General features: G+C 34.0%; 1 protein-coding gene across 2 annotated transcripts in view; it reads right to left on the bottom strand.

Moving 5' to 3' along the window:
* LOC139973145 (nuclear pore complex protein Nup155-like) overlaps positions 1-18,243 on the bottom strand; it is a 50,987-nt gene that overhangs the window by 4,711 nt on the left and 28,033 nt on the right. For both annotated transcript variants that reach the window (XM_071979621.1, XM_071979611.1), the window contains exons 25-31: positions 17,903-18,050; positions 8,005-8,109; positions 7,194-7,348; positions 5,222-5,351; positions 4,864-4,980; positions 3,147-3,267; positions 2,506-2,616 (exon numbers count right to left, since the gene is read on the bottom strand). In XM_071979621.1, coding sequence (XP_071835722.1) covers positions 2,506-2,616; positions 3,147-3,267; positions 4,864-4,980; positions 5,222-5,351; positions 7,194-7,348; positions 8,005-8,109; positions 17,903-18,050 — 887 coding nt within the window. The remainder of the gene's footprint in view (positions 1-2,505; positions 2,617-3,146; positions 3,268-4,863; positions 4,981-5,221; positions 5,352-7,193; positions 7,349-8,004; positions 8,110-17,902; positions 18,051-18,243) is intronic.

Here is an 18,243-nt window from a genome sequence, read left to right on the forward strand (position 1 = left end):
TTAGACTTGATCAAGTCTTTCCCTCTGTGTGTGTGAAGAAACATTGATACCAAATGGAATGAGTTTTTGTCTTTGCAGTTTGGGGCAATGTTTGTGTTGTGATAGTCTTCTATCACACTAGACCAATGATGATTCTCGTCCATTCGAGAAGTCCATAACGATGTTGTGCATGATGCGGACAATGCAGTGATTTGACTGCAATAGGTCGTAACTGAATGAAGGTTATAATAAATCTTTTCATTTCAATGCAATACAGATACTCAATTATATTTCTTCTCCCCTACCTTGAAACATTCTCAGTAGTCTATAAACAGTATTGTACCTTTCCTATTGCTTCAATTAAATGTCTTCCAAATACAGACTTGTATCCAACTTTATCACCATGTTACTAAAAGTGATCACTTCTAGAAATTGTTTACTCTTGCCAAAATGATCACAATCTCTCATGAAATGTTTCACTGGTCTACTTCCACCATTGTTTCATGTTTCACCGGTCTCCTTCCACCATTGTTTCATGTTTCACCGGTCTCCTTCCACCATTGTTTCATGTTTCATCGGTCTCCTTCCACCATTGTTCCATGTTTCACCGGTCTACTTCCACCATTGTTCCATGTTTCACCGGTCTCCTTCCACCATTGTTTCATGTTTCACCGGTCTCCTTCCACCATTGTTTCATGTTTCACCGGTCTCCTTCCACCATTGTTCCATGTTTCACCGGTCTCCTTCCACCATTGTTCCATGTTTCACCGGTCTACTTCCACCATTGTTTCATGTTTCACCGGTCTCCTTCCACCATTGTTTCATGTTTCACCGGTCTACTTCCACCATTGTTCCATGTTTCACCGGTCTACTTCCACCATTGTTTCATGTTTCACCGGTCTACTTCCACCATTGTTTCATGTTTCACCGGTCTCCTTCCACCATTGTTTCATGTTTCACCGGTCTACTTCCACCATTGTTTCATGTTTCACCGGTCTACTTCCACCATTGTTTCATGTTTCACCGGTCTCCTTCCACCATTGTTTCATGTTTCACCGGTCTCCTTCCACCATTGTTTCATGTTTCACCGGTCTCCTTCCACCATTGTTTCATGTTTCACCGGTCTACTTCCACCATTGTTTCATGTTTCACCGGTCTACTTCCACCATTGTTTCATGTTTCACCGGTCTCCTTCCACCATTGTTTCATGTTTCACCGGTCTCCTTCCACCATTGTTTCATGTTTCACCGGTCTACTTCCACCATTGTTTCATGTTTCACCGGTCTACTTCCACCATTGTTTCATGTTTCACCTGTCTACTTCCACCATTGTTTCATGTTTCACCGGTCTCCTTCCACCATTGTTTCATGTTTCACCGGTCTCCTTCCACCATTGTTTCATGGTTCACCGGTCTACTTCCACCATTGTTTCATGTTTCACCGGTCTCCTTCCACCATTGTTTCGTGTTTCACCGGTCTCCTTCCACCATCGTTTCGTGTTTCACCGGTCTACTTCCACCATTGTTTCATGTTTCACCGGTCTCCTTCCACCATTGTTTCATGTTTCACCGGTCTCCTTCCACCATTGTTCCATGTTTCACCGGTCTACTTCCACCATTGTTTCATGTTTCACCGGTCTCCTTCCACCATTGTTTCATGTTTCACCGGTCTACTTCCACCATTGTTTCAAGTTTCACCGGTCTACTTCCACCATTGTTTCATGTTTCACCGGTCTACTTCCACCACTGTTTCATAAAGTGCTTGATGGCGTGTTATTGTAAACAAAGGCTTCTACGATGAAAGGCGATACGCTCTATTCTAGAAACAGAGTTGACTTTAATTCTCAGATGGTAGATTATCGATATCTCCAAAATGTCAAAACACCCATGATGGTTATTAATGTAGCTCTCCAAAATATTAAATTACTGCTAGCTAAGTTGCTGCTACAGCATGTAAAATGATTGACATATCAGATAACATATATCTTGCCTCAAAATAAAAGATCAAACTTTATTTATTGTAGAATTCTGATAATTAATTTAAAGAGCGCACTCAACTTAAAATCACACACATGCACACATAAGAAATGGAGATGATGAAGTATCTAAATCCTACTCCATCAATATTGTCCGATACCAGTCTCGGGAAGGTGATAAGAAATTTTAGCACAGTTTTTGACTTAGTTATGTAAAACAATAGGTTAAGCTTTGAGTTTTAGGTAATAGAATTTGCAGTTTTGAGATTTTTTAGGTAATAGAGTTTGCAAATTTTTAGGTGAGGAATTTTGTACATTTATTTTGCAATTTATACTGATAGCCAAAATTATGCCATATTCCCCTCGCCATCCCCCACCCTCCCTAGTTTTGACGAATTACTGATTGTCTATAAATAATTGCTCAAACAACTTGACTGATGACGATTGCAAAGCTGTTCTTATCAGTGATATCGTAACTTTGGTGTAAAACTCCAAGATACATCTTTAGCTGACTCGTGTTGCATTTAATTTGTCAGGTCACATGATACTTACCAAGAGGAAAATATCGCTCGGAAGTAATGTAGATCTTTCCTTGAGAAATTAACTTATTGGAGATGATGGTGGATCGACTAGCTGGTGGTTTCCCCGCCGTGCCTTCAAATTCTGGCGAGGCAAAAAATTAAAGGTGAAGCGATTCTTAACCATGTTTGACGACATGAATAACTTGCTGGTAGTTTTACTGCAGATGATATCAAGGGCTCAATCTTGAATAAACCCAACGAAAGATGACTAGAAAATAACAAACACTTCAAAGAAATAACGTTAATGCAACTCCTTTATACTTTATGGGAACCTTGTTTTCCAACAACTGAAAAAGACTTTGCAAATAATGCTAGCATGCAGTCTAACCATGTAGTACAATTACAATTATGCTGTATAAATGTATTTCCAAAATCAGTATTAAACTGAACACCCTATCAATCCAAACATACTTGAATACTAGTTTTAGCAGATGTCTACCTCTTAATCCAACGTAACATCTACGACCTTTTGGCTGTCGTTACCTCTACTGACTGGATTCTTAAACTTGTCAAGGATCGATTTCCAGTACTTCAAGTTTACACCAGATGTAAACTTTATAATCTAACACAACATTGACGTTGTTTTTATCTTCATATGACCGCATTTCTTACCTTTGTCGAGGATCTCTTTCCATAGAGACTGCACTAATTCTAAATCAGAGTGACCAGCAGAGAAGACTATCGCCAGTTTACACTCTGAGAGATCAAAGCGATCGGCAAAGTCTCCGTAGAGCTGTCAGAAGAGATGAAAGATAAAAGATATCTTCATCTAATGAATATTCATAAGGACAATGAACAACAACAACAGTAAAAGTTGCCCATTTTTGCATTGTACTATCTCCTGGTGCAAATTTCTAACATTGCTCCATTTGTCATTCCTGCATCAAGACACCAAAACACTGTTCACCAAAAGAAATCTTAAAAGATGACTTTAGGCAGAATTTTAGTCCTGATATGTCATAGTTCAACTAGAAAAAAAGAAGAAATAAATACAGGTGGTAGAATTGTTTCTATAGATACTACTGTTTGCAAGATTCTCACATTTAAAAGTCTCTGGAAAGTCTCCTTAAGGCTACATTGATGATGGTGTTGGCTCCTCACTACAGACCTTAATGTTATTGTTAATCCATAGTTGCATCAATTCTAACAATTTAACCCAAAACAAGTGCTTTCTGTTAGCTTCATATGAAGAACAGAGCAGTGTTGAATGACATTCAACACCATTACTCCTTGAGAAATTTTGTAAAATGTTGTAAACATATCATTTTAGGGAATGAAAGTCTTATGACTTCCTCTTGAGTTTTGTATTGCGTCTGAGGAAGTTGCCTAATGGCATGTGTGTTAGACTAAGTAGTCCAGCCACTTTAATTAATGAGCCTGAGATATTTGAAGGATCATTTCTCAAAAAATTGCAAAAAGTGGAAGACAAATTCAACCTAGACTGATGGTAGTGTATTCTATGGTCTGCAACATATCAGGTTTAATTTTGTGCCTAAAATCAAGCCTCTAGCAAATTTATGTGAAACGACATAACATTCCTGATTAACAATGCTCTATGTGTCCTATTGGCTTAAGAAGATCAATATTTTAGCAATGGGAATATCAAATACTACCTAAATGCAAAGAAGAACATGAGACCTAGTAAACAAAAGTGATCAAAGGCCTCAAAGCAAGAAATTTGATACACTAGCAGGTAGCTCTGTGCTACCATTTAGTCTTGCTTGAAGTTATCTGCCATGCAGGCTGCAACAGGCAGGAGTTCAACATAAACATGTCCATTACATAAAGATAATATATAGGTGGGCGCATGCTTCTCCTTTGAATGGATTTCAACTCATGCACCCATTTTGTAGCTTGAACACTTCAATGACTATTATAAAACAAAGGAGTTGACGTGACCATCGGTCTACTGCAGGGAGCATGGTGCCGTTGCGACGTACGATACTGGAGATCTACTAAGATATGACATTATAGCTCCTGATATCGTTTAAAGATATTACAAAATATCATCAAGTTATATATAACCAAGTCGTAATATCGAGTTATACATCAATAACAAAGTTATTCTGCAATGAATCGTGCCACGAATCATATAAGGTTTGGCCGACAACACAACATGAAGAGTAGTGTTTACAGGTTGTTTTGTTTTATTAACTGAAGTGCCGTTTCTTCTATTGCCTAAGAATTGATTCTAGAAAGGTTAAAGGTCAAAGCTGATAACATAAACGGAGTTGAACTATAGTCAGAAAATTAGACCAGCTCTTCTGGTTGAGAATTCAAACTTCCTTGCAAACATTTTTTACATTTTCCAAAAAGCTATGTATCTCACCCTCGTAATATCCATCAATTCGGCATTAAGTTGCGTTACTGCGTCTCGGACTTGTGGGTCCGAAATGTCATGATTTCTAGTGATGGCCTCAAAAACTTGAAGCTGCAGACGTGCGACCTAAGCGTGGGGGGGGGAAGAGAAAAAACAAGGATGGTGATATTTCAATAAAATTTGACTGCAATATTAATCACCTTCCAGGTCTTTTGCTAGCCAAGAAACAAGAAATAATTACAATAATGATCACCTTCCAAGAATGAACCTTTTATTTAGCCTATAGAACCAAACTGAGATGTATGAAGCAATAGTAGCATCACTGGATGTGAGACATTAAGAGAACTTCCATGCCAAGTTAAATTACCTCCAGTTTCTCCTCCAGGTCGTATAAGAATTCTCCTTCGCTGGCCGAGCTGGTCCTCAGACTGCTGCTCTTGGCACACATCACTGCTCGTGAGAGATATTCAATTCGTTGTTGTAGGGTTAGATCAATTCTAGGAAACATGATAACATTCCACACAGTTGAATTATTTCTCACGGTTATAATAAATCATTTAAACTTCGACGAAAAACCCAAAATGCTTTTGTTGGTGTAGTCGGTCCATCTATTATAATTGACTATCGCTGCACAAAATAATGAGAATAAACAAGGGACGAAATAACTGGGTTCGCATAGCAATTTGCTCCCCAAGAATTGCCAGTTGCTAAACAATATTACTTTTGATTAGCAAAAGATGCAGTACCTGCTAATGCTAATTGCTATTTCCAAGAATTGTCGAGCAATTATTGCTAATCAATTCTCTAAAACTATTTCGTCCCTTGATAAATTGCAATATTTGATATCTCGACAAACGGAACAAGCAATGAAGCTGAGAGTTGGATCAATGTGCTATCATATCAATGGCTCTATATTGCAACCCACCCCTACCTTTTTGTTAAATCGCAGACTTTTTAATCCCTAGAAAGTCATATGTACAGAATTGAAAATCATTTCAAATAATCAGTATTGAAGAGGATGGTGGTCAATTACATAAAGGGAATGTATGTGCGATCTAAAGGATTGCAGATTGGAGTCCTGGCCCAGATCCTTACTTTGTGTCCTTGAGCAACAACTTAATCTCCACAGACACTCTTCAATACGGGAATCTGCAAAATGACTTTTAAATATAGTTGTTTGTGTCTGTAGCCTATGGGAATCCCCCCACCCCCTCCCCAAGGGACGCATAGATGTAGCACACAGGAGTTCCCCTTGGAAATACTGCTTTAATTGTGTTCATTTGGGTGCCTGTGTGGATGCATCAACCAGGGGTTAACTGGTTTTTAAGTTTATGTGAGATGACCTTGTCTAATACAAGACTGCACACATACAACATTAACTTTTCAGCTTTCTGGAAGTTGTTTTCAAACATCTACATAAAGCATGCGAGCAAAGTCCAATTACTTGCAGCCAACATTTCACATTTGGCATTTCTGCTTTGTATAGACTGTTGGATTGTATCTGCATTCTATAATTATGCTCTCTCTTTCTCAATCTCAGAAGTGGCATTATTAAACAAGTTTTGCAATAAAGTTACCACAATTGGTTATTCACTCAAAATGATTAAAAATTAAATTACACAATTTTAAGGATCCCACGTTTCCACGTGACGAGGTTTAATTAATTGGCCAATAAAACATCTCCATTTATCAACATCTTCGCTGCAGTTATAATATTAAACCATTCACATCTCTGAATCGACAGCCATACACACGTGTAACCTTGACAACTTATAGAGTGGCTGCTCCCTCGGAGCGGTCTTTGGCAGAAAACAAAACTGGATTTCTTTGGCTGTTTCCGGGCAGTTGAAGACAATGCAATACATCCATTCGCCCCTCGCATAATTGGTAAAGTTCTATAACTGTGTAGTCTTATTGAAACATTTTCTACTGAACGTGTAGCTATCATGAAAGGAGGGGTTGTACCTATCGTGAATTTGGTACAGTGTTAGTGTATTCAGGCAGAGAGAAGATGTAACAGTACATTGGAAAGAGTAACACATATGTAAAAAATAATAAACCTAAAAAGGTATATGCTAGTGTTTGTACAAAGAGCTACCTATGTTTGTATGTCAGTAACAAACCAAAACAAGGCTTGTACAGGGAATGATTTATCTGGTGACCCATGCGATGCCAAAGTGGCCTAAAGACCACACAGATATATAGTAATGTTTGTACAAAGAGCTAACTATGTTTGTAGTTTACCATTACAAAAACCACAATGATTCAGGAGGGACATCAAAATAAATTAAAAGATTCCCTATTGTTTCTAGCTATAGACAGGAGCGATTATTCCTTACGTTCTTCTTTCTGCTAATTTGCTCAGGATTCTCGACGCCGATGGGAAATTGCGGCTCTTATCGTAGAACATCCACAAGAGATCCATCATCTGTAGATCGTCGGGTTCGTACTGGGTCGCCCTTTGGAGGTAGGGTTCCACAAAGGGGGAAGAGATCTAGCCAAAAAAAAAAATTAGATAAATAATAAAATTGAGGCAGTGGATAATACATACTATATTTTTTATAATTAGTCAGTGATGAAGTGAGTCAGTTATTAACCAATAAAACCCTCATTTAGAGTAAAAAAAACAAATATGCTGACAAGGATACCAATGGGTCTTCTGTGTAACAGCAAAGTGTGATTTCCACTTTATATCTCTGACCTAACATGCCGAAAATTTAGCTTTATTTGTAGCCATGGTGATCTACAGCAAAAAGAAAACAAAAAAAGTAAATAAATGAAATAAATAAAAATAAATAAATAAATGAAATAACAAATAAATAAATAAAAAGAATAAAAATTGATTAATTAATTAAATGACTTGACTTGAGGCGCATAAGCAAATTTCACCTGTGAGTCCCATAATCTTCAAGTACAGTTACTTTACGTATAAACAAACTACTAATCACCAATCAGATCATGTGATGGTCAGTGGTTGATGATACTAGTCCCTCTATGGATAGCTCAAGAAACTCAGGGAAGTGAAGTGCTATTCAAAGAGGACATCAAAGCTAGACAAAGATTGTCAATATTTATGATGTTTGAATCAATGAAGAAGGGGTCTTTGACTACAGATATATCATATTTTATATTTGATACTTTGAAAGTCACCTCAAGTAGCCTCTCCTTCAGACCTGTGTCGATCAGCCAATCGTACAGAGCAACGTGAAAGAGTTCGTCGTCTGACGACAAACATTTCCTCATCATATCTTCCAGCTGTGAATGAACAAAAAAAACAGAAAAAGTAAATTCAAAAACACTGGTTACATGACAATAATAAGAACAAGGTGAGTTTCATATCTTCTTTTTAACTCTAGAGAAAGTGCAATTTTGTTACATTGGTACTGACTACACCAGGGATTCTCAGTGGGCGGTCCTCGAGCTAAATCTGGCCCTTGAAAGATTTCAATCTGGCCCAGAAGAAAACAAATTGGCCAGAACTCTTACACTTAAGGTTATGACTTGCCTTCACGGCTTAACATTGCAAATTGCTCAATCCAGGCATAGTGAGAATTTGATTCTCTCCGTCCCTTTTGCTCAAACCAATATTTTTCTCTGGCTCTTAGAATCTAGAATCCTTTGGTCAATACTGTCACATTCCCTATTTTATGGGAATGAAGCTAATATGTTTTCTTTGGTCAATACTGTCACATTCCCTATTTTATGGGAATGAAGCTAATATGTTTTCTTTGGTCAATACTGTCACATTCCCTATTTTATGGGAATGAAGCTAATATGTTTTCTTTGGTCAATAATGTCACATTCCCTATTTTATGGGAATGAAGCTAATATGTTTTCTTTGGTCAATACTGTCATATTCCCTATTTTATGGGAATGAAGCTAATATGTTTTCTTTGGTCAATACTGTCATATTCCCTATGTTATGGGAATGAAGCTAATATGTTTTCTTTGGTCAATACTGTCACATTCCCTATTTTATGGGAATGAAGCTAATATGTTTTCTTTGGTCAATACTGTCACATTCCCTATTTTATGGGAATGAAGCTAATATGTTTTCTTTAAACAATACTGTCATATTCCCTATTTTATGGGAATGAAGCTAATATGTTTTCTTTGGTCAATACTGTCACATTCCCTATTTTATGGGAATGAAGCTAATATGTTTTCTTTGGTCAATACTGTCACATTCCCTATTTTATGGGAATGAAGCTAATATGTTTTCTTTAAACAATACTGTCACATTCCCTATTTTATGGGAATGAAGCTAATATGTTTTCTTTAAACAATACTGTCACATTCCCTATTTTATGGGAATGAAGCTAATATGTTTTCTTTAAACAATACTGTCACATTCCCTATTTTATGGGAATGAAGCTAATATGTTTTCTTTAAACAATACTGTCATATTCCCTATTTTATGGGAATGAAGCTAATATGTTTTCTTTAAACAATACTGTCATATTCCCTATTTTATGGGAATGAAGCTAATATGTTTTCTTTAAACAATACTGTCATATTCCCTATTTTATGGGAATGAAGCTAATATGTTTTCTTTGGTCAATACTGTCACATTCCCTATTTTATGGGAATGAAGCTAATATGTTTTCTTTGGTCAATACTGTCACATTCCCTATTTTATGGGAATGAAGCTAATATGTTTTCTTTGGTCAATACTGTCACATTCCCTATGTTATGGGAATGAAGCTAATATGTTTTCTTTGGTCAATACTGTCATATTCCCTATTTTATGGGAATGAAGCTAATATGTTTTCTTTGGTCAATACTGTCATATTCCCTATTTTATGGGAATGAAGCTAATATGTTTTCTTTGGTCAATAATGTCACATTCCCTATTTTATGGGAATGAAGCTAATATGTTTTCTTTAAACAATACTGTCATTATTCCCTATGTTATGGGAATGAAGCTAATATGTTTTCTTTGGTCAATACTGTCACATTCCCTATTTTATGGGAATGAAGCTAATATGTTTTCTTTAAACAATACTGTCATATTCCCTATTTCATGGGAATGAAGCTAATATGTTTTCTTTAAACAATACTGTCATATTCCCTATTTTATGGGAATGAAGCTAATATGTTTTCTTTGGTCAATACTGTCACATTCCCTATTTTATGGGAATGAAGCTAATATGTTTTCTTTGGTCAATACTGTCATATTCCCTATTTTATGGGAATGAAGCTAATATGTTTTCTTTAAACAATACTGTCACATTCCCTATTTTATGGGAATGAAGCTAATATGTTTTCTTTGGTCAATACTGTCATATTCCATATTTTATGGGAATGAAGCTAATATGTTTTCTTTAAACAATACTGTCACATTCCCTATTTTATGGGAATGAAGCTAATATGTTTTCTTTGGTCAATACTGTCATATTCCCTATTTTATGGGAATGAAGCTAATATGTTTTCTTTGGTCAATACTGTCACATTCCCTATTTTATGGGAATGAAGCTAATATGTTTTCTTTAAACAATACTGTTATATTCCCTATGTTATGGGAATGAAGCTAATATGTTTTCTTTGGTCAATACTGTCACATTCCCTATGTTATGGGAATGAAGCTAATATGTTTTCTTTGGTCAATACTGTCATATTCCCTATTTTATGGGAATGAAGCTAATATGTTTTCTTTAAACAATACTGTCATATTCCCTATTTTATGGGAATGAAGCTAATATGTTTTCTTTAAACAATACTGTCATATTCCCTATGTTATGGGAATGAAGCTAATATGTTTTCTTTAAACAATACTGTCATATTCCCTATTTTATGGGAATGAAGCTAATATGTTTTCTTTAAACAATACTGTCACATTCCCTATTTTATGGGAATGAAGCTAATATGTTTTCTTTAAACAATACTGTCATATTCCCTATTTTATGGGAATGAAGCTAATATGTTTTCTTTAAACAATACTGTCACATTCCCTATTTTATGGGAATGAAGCTAATATGTTTTCTTTAAACAATACTGTCATATTCCCTATGTTATGGGAATGAAGCTAATATGTTTTCTTTAAACAATACTGTCATATTCCCTATTTTATGGGAATGAAGCTAATATGTTTTCTTTAAACAATACTGTCACATTCCCTATTTTATGGGAATGAAGCTAATATGTTTTCTTTAAACAATACTGTCATATTCCCTATTTTATGGGAATGAAGCTAATATGTTTTCTTTAAACAATACTGTCACATTCCCTATTTTATGGGAATGAAGCTAATATGTTTTCTTTAAACAATACTGTCATATTCCCTATTTTATGGGAATGAAGCTAATATGTTTTCTTTAAACAATACTGTCATATTCCCTATTTTATGGGAATGAAGCTAATATGTTTTCTTTAAACAATACTGTCATATTCCCTATGTTATGGGAATGAAGCTAATATGTTTTCTTTAAACAATACTGTCATATTCCCTATGTTATGGGAATGAAGCTAATATGTTTTCTTTGGTCAATACTGTCACATTCCCTATTTTATGGGAATGAAGCTAATATGTTTTCTTTGGTCAATACTGTCATATTCCCTATTTTATGGGAATGAAGCTAATATGTTTTCTTTAAACAATACTGTCATATTCCCTATTTTATGGGAATGAAGCTAATATGTTTTCTTTGGTCAATACTGTCATATTCCCTATTTTATGGGAATGAAGCTAATATGTTTTCTTTAAACAATACTGTCACATTCCCTATTTTATGGGAATGAAGCTAATATGTTTTCTTTGGTCAATACTGTCATATTCCCTATTTTATGGGAATGAAGCTAATATGTTTTCTTTAAACAATACTGTCACATTCCCTATTTTATGGGAATGAAGCTAATATGTTTTCTTTGGTCAATACTGTCATATTCCCTATTTTATGGGAATGAAGCTAATATGTTTTCTTTGGTCAATACTGTCACATTCCCTATTTTATGGGAATGAAGCTAATATGTTTTCTTTGGTCAATACTGTCATATTCCCTATGTTATGGGAATGAAGCTAATATGTTTTCTTTGGTCAATACTGTCACATTCCCTATTTTATGGGAATGAAGCTAATATGTTTTCTTTAAACAATACTGTCATATTCCCTATGTTATGGGAATGAAGCTAATATGTTTTCTTTGGTCAATACTGTCACATTCCCTATTTTATGGGAATGAAGCTAATATGTTTTCTTTAAACAATACTGTCACATTCCCTATTTTATGGGAATGAAGCTAATATGTTTTCTTTGGTCAATACTGTCATATTCCCTATTTTATGGGAATGAAGCTAATATGTTTTCTTTGGTCAATACTGTCACATTCCCTATTTTATGGGAATGAAGCTAATATGTTTTCTTTAAACAATACTGTCATATTCCCTATTTTATGGGAATGAAGCTAATATGTTTTCTTTAAACAATACTGTCATATTCCCTATTTTATGGGAATGAAGCTAATATGTTTTCTTTAAACAATACTGTCACATTCACTATTTTATGGGAATGAAGCTAATATGTTTTCTTTGGTCAATACTGTCATATTCCCTATTTAATGGGAATGAAGCTAATATGTTTTCTTTAAACAATACTGTCACATTCCCTATTTTATGGGAATGAAGCTAATATGTTTTCTTTGGTCAATACTGTCATATTCCCTATTTTATGGGAATGAAGCTAATATGTTTTCTTTGGTCAATACTGTCACATTCCCTATTTTATGGGAATGAAGCTAATATGTTTTCTTTAAACAATACTGTCATATTCCCTATTTTATGGGAATGAAGCTAATATGTTTTCTTTAAACAATACTGTCATATTCCCTATTTTATGGGAATGAAGCTAATATGTTTTCTTTGGTCAATACTGTCACATTCCCTATTTTATGGGAATGAAGCTAATATGTTTTCTTTGGTCAATACTGTCATATTCCCTATTTTATGGGAATGAAGCTAATATGTTTTCTTTAAACAATACTGTCACATTCCCTATTTTATGGGAATGAAGCTAATATGTTTTCTTTGGTCAATACTGTCATATTCCATATTTTATGGGAATGAAGCTAATATGTTTTCTTTAAACAATACTGTCATATTCCCTATTTTATGGGAATGAAGCTAATATGTTTTCTTTGGTCAATACTGTCACATTCCCTATTTTATGGGAATGAAGCTAATATGTTTTCTTTGGTCAATACTGTCACATTCCCTATTTTATGGGAATGAAGCTAATATGTTTTCTTTAAACAATACTGTCATATTCCCTATTTTATGGGAATGAAGCTAATATGTTTTCTTTAAACAATACTGTCATATTCCCTATTTTATGGGAATGAAGCTAATATGTTTTCTTTAAACAATACTGTCACATTCCCTATTTTATGGAAATGAAGCTAATATGTTTTCTTTGGTCAATACTGTCATATTCCCTATTTTATGGGAATGAAGCTAATATGTTTTCTTTAAACAATACTGTCACATTCCCTATTTTATGGAAATGAAGCTAATATGTTTTCTTTGGTCAATACTGTCATATTCCCTATTTTATGGGAATGAAGCTAATATGTTTTCTTTGGTCAATACTGTCACATTCCCTATTTTATGGGAATGAAGCTAATATGTTTTCTTTAAACAATACTGTTATATTCCCTATGTTATGGGAATGAAGCTAATATGTTTTCTTTGGTCAATACTGTCACATTCCCTATTTTATGGGAATGAAGCTAATATGTTTTCTTTAAACAATACTGTCACATTCCCTATTTTATGGGAATGAAGCTAATATGTTTTCTTTAAACAATACTGTCATATTCCCTATTTTATGGGAATGAAGCTAATATGTTTTCTTTGGTCAATACTGTCACATTCCCTATTTTATGGGAATGAAGCTAATATGTTTTCTTTAAACAATACTGTCATATTCCCTATGTTATGGGAATGAAGCTAATATGTTTTCTTTAAACAATACTGTCATATTCCCTATTTTATGGGAATGAAGCTAATATGTTTTCTTTAAACAATACTGTCACATTCCCTATTTTATGGGAATGAAGCTAATATGTTTTCTTTAAACAATACTGTCATATTCCCTATGTTATGGGAATGAAGCTAATATGTTTTCTTTGGTCAATACTGTCATATTCCCTATGTTATGGGAATGAAGCTAATATGTTTTCTTTGGTCAATACTGTCACATTCCCTATTTTATGGGAATGAAGCTAATATGTTTTCTTTGGTCAATACTGTCATATTCCCTATTTTATGGGAATGAAGCTAATATGTTTTCTTTAAACAATACTGTCATATTCCCTATTTTATGGGAATGAAGCTAATATGTTTTCTTTGGTCAATACTGTCATATTCCCTATTTTATGGGAATGAAGCTAATATGTTTTCTTTAAACAATACTGTCACATTCCCTATTTTATGGGAATGAAGCTAATATGTTTTCTTTGGTCAATACTGTCATATTCCCTATTTTATGGGAATGAAGCTAATATGTTTTCTTTAAACAATACTGTCATATTCCCTATTTTATGGGAATGAAGCTAATATGTTTTCTTTGGTCAATACTGTCATATTCCCTATTTTATGGGAATGAAGCTAATATGTTTTCTTTAAACAATACTGTCACATTCCCTATTTTATGGGAATGAAGCTAATATGTTTTCTTTGGTCAATACTGTCATATTCCCTATTTTATGGGAATGAAGCTAATATGTTTTCTTTAAACAATACTGTCACATTCCCTATTTTATGGGAATGAAGCTAATATGTTTTCTTTGGTCAATACTGTCATATTCCCTATTTTATGGGAATGAAGCTAATATGTTTTCTTTAAACAATACTGTCACATTCCCTATTTTATGGGAATGAAGCTAATATGTTTTCTTTGGTCAATACTGTCATATTCCCTATGTTATGGGAATGAAGCTAATATGTTTTCTTTGGTCAATACTGTCACATTCCCTATTTTATGGGAATGAAGCTAATATGTTTTCTTTAAACAATACTGTCATATTCCCTATGTTATGGGAATGAAGCTAATATGTTTTCTTTAAACAATACTGTCACATTCCCTATTTTATGGGAATGAAGCTAATATGTTTTCTTTAAACAATACTGTCACATTCCCTATTTTATGGGAATGAAGCTAATATGTTTTCTTTGGTCAATACTGTCATATTCCCTATTTTATGGGAATGAAGCTAATATGTTTTCTTTGGTCAATACTGTCACATTCCCTATTTTATGGGAAAGAAGCTAATATGTTTTCTTTAAACAATACTGTCATATTCCCTATTTTATGGGAATGAAGCTAATATGTTTTCTTTAAACAATACTGTCACATTCCCTATTTTATGGGAATGAAGCTAATATGTTTTCTTTAAACAATACTGTCACATTCCCTATTTTATGGGAATGAAGCTAATATGTTTTCTTTAAACAATACTGTCATATTCCCTATTTAATGGGAATGAAGCTAATATGTTTTCTTTAAACAATACTGTCACATTCCCTATTTTATGGGAATGAAGCTAATATGTTTTCTTTAAACAATACTGTCATATTCCCTATTTTATGGGAATGAAGCTAATATGTTTTCTTTAAACAATACTGTCACATTCCCTATTTTATGGGAATGAAGCTAATATGTTTTCTTTAAACAATACTGTCATATTCCCTATTTTATGGGAATGAAGCTAATATGTTTTCTTTGGTCAATACTGTCACATTCCCTATTTTATGGGAATGAAGCTAATATGTTTTCTTTGGTCAATACTGTCATTATTCCCTATGTTATGGGAATGAAGCTAATATGTTTTCTTTGGTCAATACTGTCACATTCCCTATTTTATGGGAATGAAGCTAATATGTTTTCTTTAAACAATACTGTCATATTCCCTATTTTATGGGAATGAAGCTAATATGTTTTCTTTAAACAATACTGTCATATTCCCTATTTTATGGGAATGAAGCTAATATGTTTTCTTTGGTCAATACTGTCACATTCCCTATTTTATGGGAATGAAGCTAATATGTTTTCTTTGGTCAATACTGTCATATTCCCTATTTTATGGGAATGAAGCTAATATGTTTTCTTTAAACAATACTGTCACATTCCCTATTTTATGGGAATGAAGCTAATATGTTTTCTTTGGTCAATACTGTCATATTCCATATTTTATGGGAATGAAGCTAATATGTTTTCTTTAAACAATACTGTCATATTCCCTATTTTATGGGAATGAAGCTAATATGTTTTCTTTGGTCAATACTGTCACATTCCCTATTTTATGGGAATGAAGCTAATATGTTTTCTTTGGTCAATACTGTCACATTCCCTATTTTATGGGAATGAAGCTAATATGTTTTCTTTAAACAATACTGTCATATTCCCTATTTTATGGGAATGAAGCTAATATGTTTTCTTTAAACAATACTGTCATATTCCCTATTTTATGGGAATGAAGCTAATATGTTTTCTTTAAACAATACTGTCACATTCCCTATTTTATGGAAATGAAGCTAATATGTTTTCTTTGGTCAATACTGTCATATTCCCTATTTTATGGGAATGAAGCTAATATGTTTTCTTTAAACAATACTGTCACATTCCCTATTTTATGGAAATGAAGCTAATATGTTTTCTTTGGTCAATACTGTCATATTCCCTATTTTATGGGAATGAAGCTAATATGTTTTCTTTAAACAATACTGTCACATTCCCTATTTTATGGGAATGAAGCTAATATGTTTTCTTTAAACAATACTGTTATATTCCCTATGTTATGGGAATGAAGGTAATATGTTTTCTTTGGTCAATACTGTCACATTCCCTATTTTATGGGAATGAAGCTAATATGTTTTCTTTAAACAATACTGTCATATTCCCTATTTTATGGGAATGAAGCTAATATGTTTTCTTTGGTCAATACTGTCATATTCCCTATTTCATGGGAATGAAGCTAATATGTTTTCTTTGGTCAATACTGTCATATTCCCTATTTTATGGGAATGAAGCTAATATGTTTTCTTTAAACAATACTGTCATATTCCCTATTTTATGGGAATGAAGCTAATATGTTTTCTTTAAACAATACTGTCACATTCCCTATTTTATGGGAATGAAGCTAATATGTTTTCTTTGGTCAATACTGTCATATTCCCTATTTTATGGGAATGAAGCTAATATGTTTTCTTTGGTCAATACTGTCACATTCCCTATTTTATGGGAATGAAGCTAATATGTTTTCTTTAAACAATACTGTCATATTCCCTATGTTATGGGAATGAAGCTAATATGTTTTCTTTGGTCAATACTGTCACATTCCCTATTTTATGGGAATGAAGCTAATATGTTTTCTTTAAACAATACTGTCATATTCCCTATGTTATGGGAATGAAGCTAATATGTTTTCTTTAAACAATACTGTCATATTCCCTATGTTATGGCAATGATGGTTATATGATGTCCTTTGTTTTGTTGTGTGCATTCTCCATTTAATATGGGATACAGTTATGAGTTGCTCCATTTTCTAGTCTAGAATCTTCATTCTAGACGTTTCTTAGAAAGATCCTTAGCTCATGATGAGCCAACGCCTTTGAAGGGAATGTATCCAGTGTACACAGTTATTCCAATACAAGCACATATACACTGTAATTTACCTTCACTCATTGCTTTAAATTGAAACAGTTGAAATGATATTCTGCAGCATATTTCATGAAACATTTGACATGAAACGTTATGAGTAGGTTATAATGTCCAATATAAGGTTGACCATTCTATAACTGCAAATAATACTAGCTTCTAAGAGATTTCTGGGAACATTTTCCACACAAGAAACAAGTTAAGATTTAATAGACATCTTTTTTGGCTTTTTAGGTATGTTTGTTATAGAATTTTATGAAAAGATTTGTAGCGTCAACTTCTGCAAGGCAGGATTTACTTCTGGTAAAATTTCACAAAGTTTTTACTGCCCAAAAATAAAAAAGGTTCCTTTACCTTACATTCAACAGGACGAAGACGCTATTGTTTGAGTAAACTTACATATCTCTCTGCCTCCTCTCTTGTGAGTCGATGAGGGTCAGGTGAGAGTGGGGGACCCGGTCTAGCTGGTACTGGGGAGGCTGTGGCTGCTGTACTCGTGGTCAGGAGCTCATCTAGGATGTCCGTTATGCTTTTATAACATTCGTACCTTGAAAAGAGAGCGATGTGAGTAGTCTTCACCCTAACTGGGATAACAGCTTTTTAAATTGTCTTGTAATTTTGAACTTTTAGTATAGTGCAGTAAATATTAATATCATGTTGATATGCTACAATGTAAGGTTCTACTCCAATCTGCAGTAAGCACAAAAAGTGAAAAATGGTGTCCTTTGACTGACTTGCAC

This window comes from Apostichopus japonicus, chromosome 2 (genome assembly GCF_037975245.1).
Source record: "Apostichopus japonicus isolate 1M-3 chromosome 2, ASM3797524v1, whole genome shotgun sequence".
Taxonomy (NCBI): Eukaryota; Metazoa; Echinodermata; class Holothuroidea; order Aspidochirotida; family Stichopodidae; genus Apostichopus; species Apostichopus japonicus.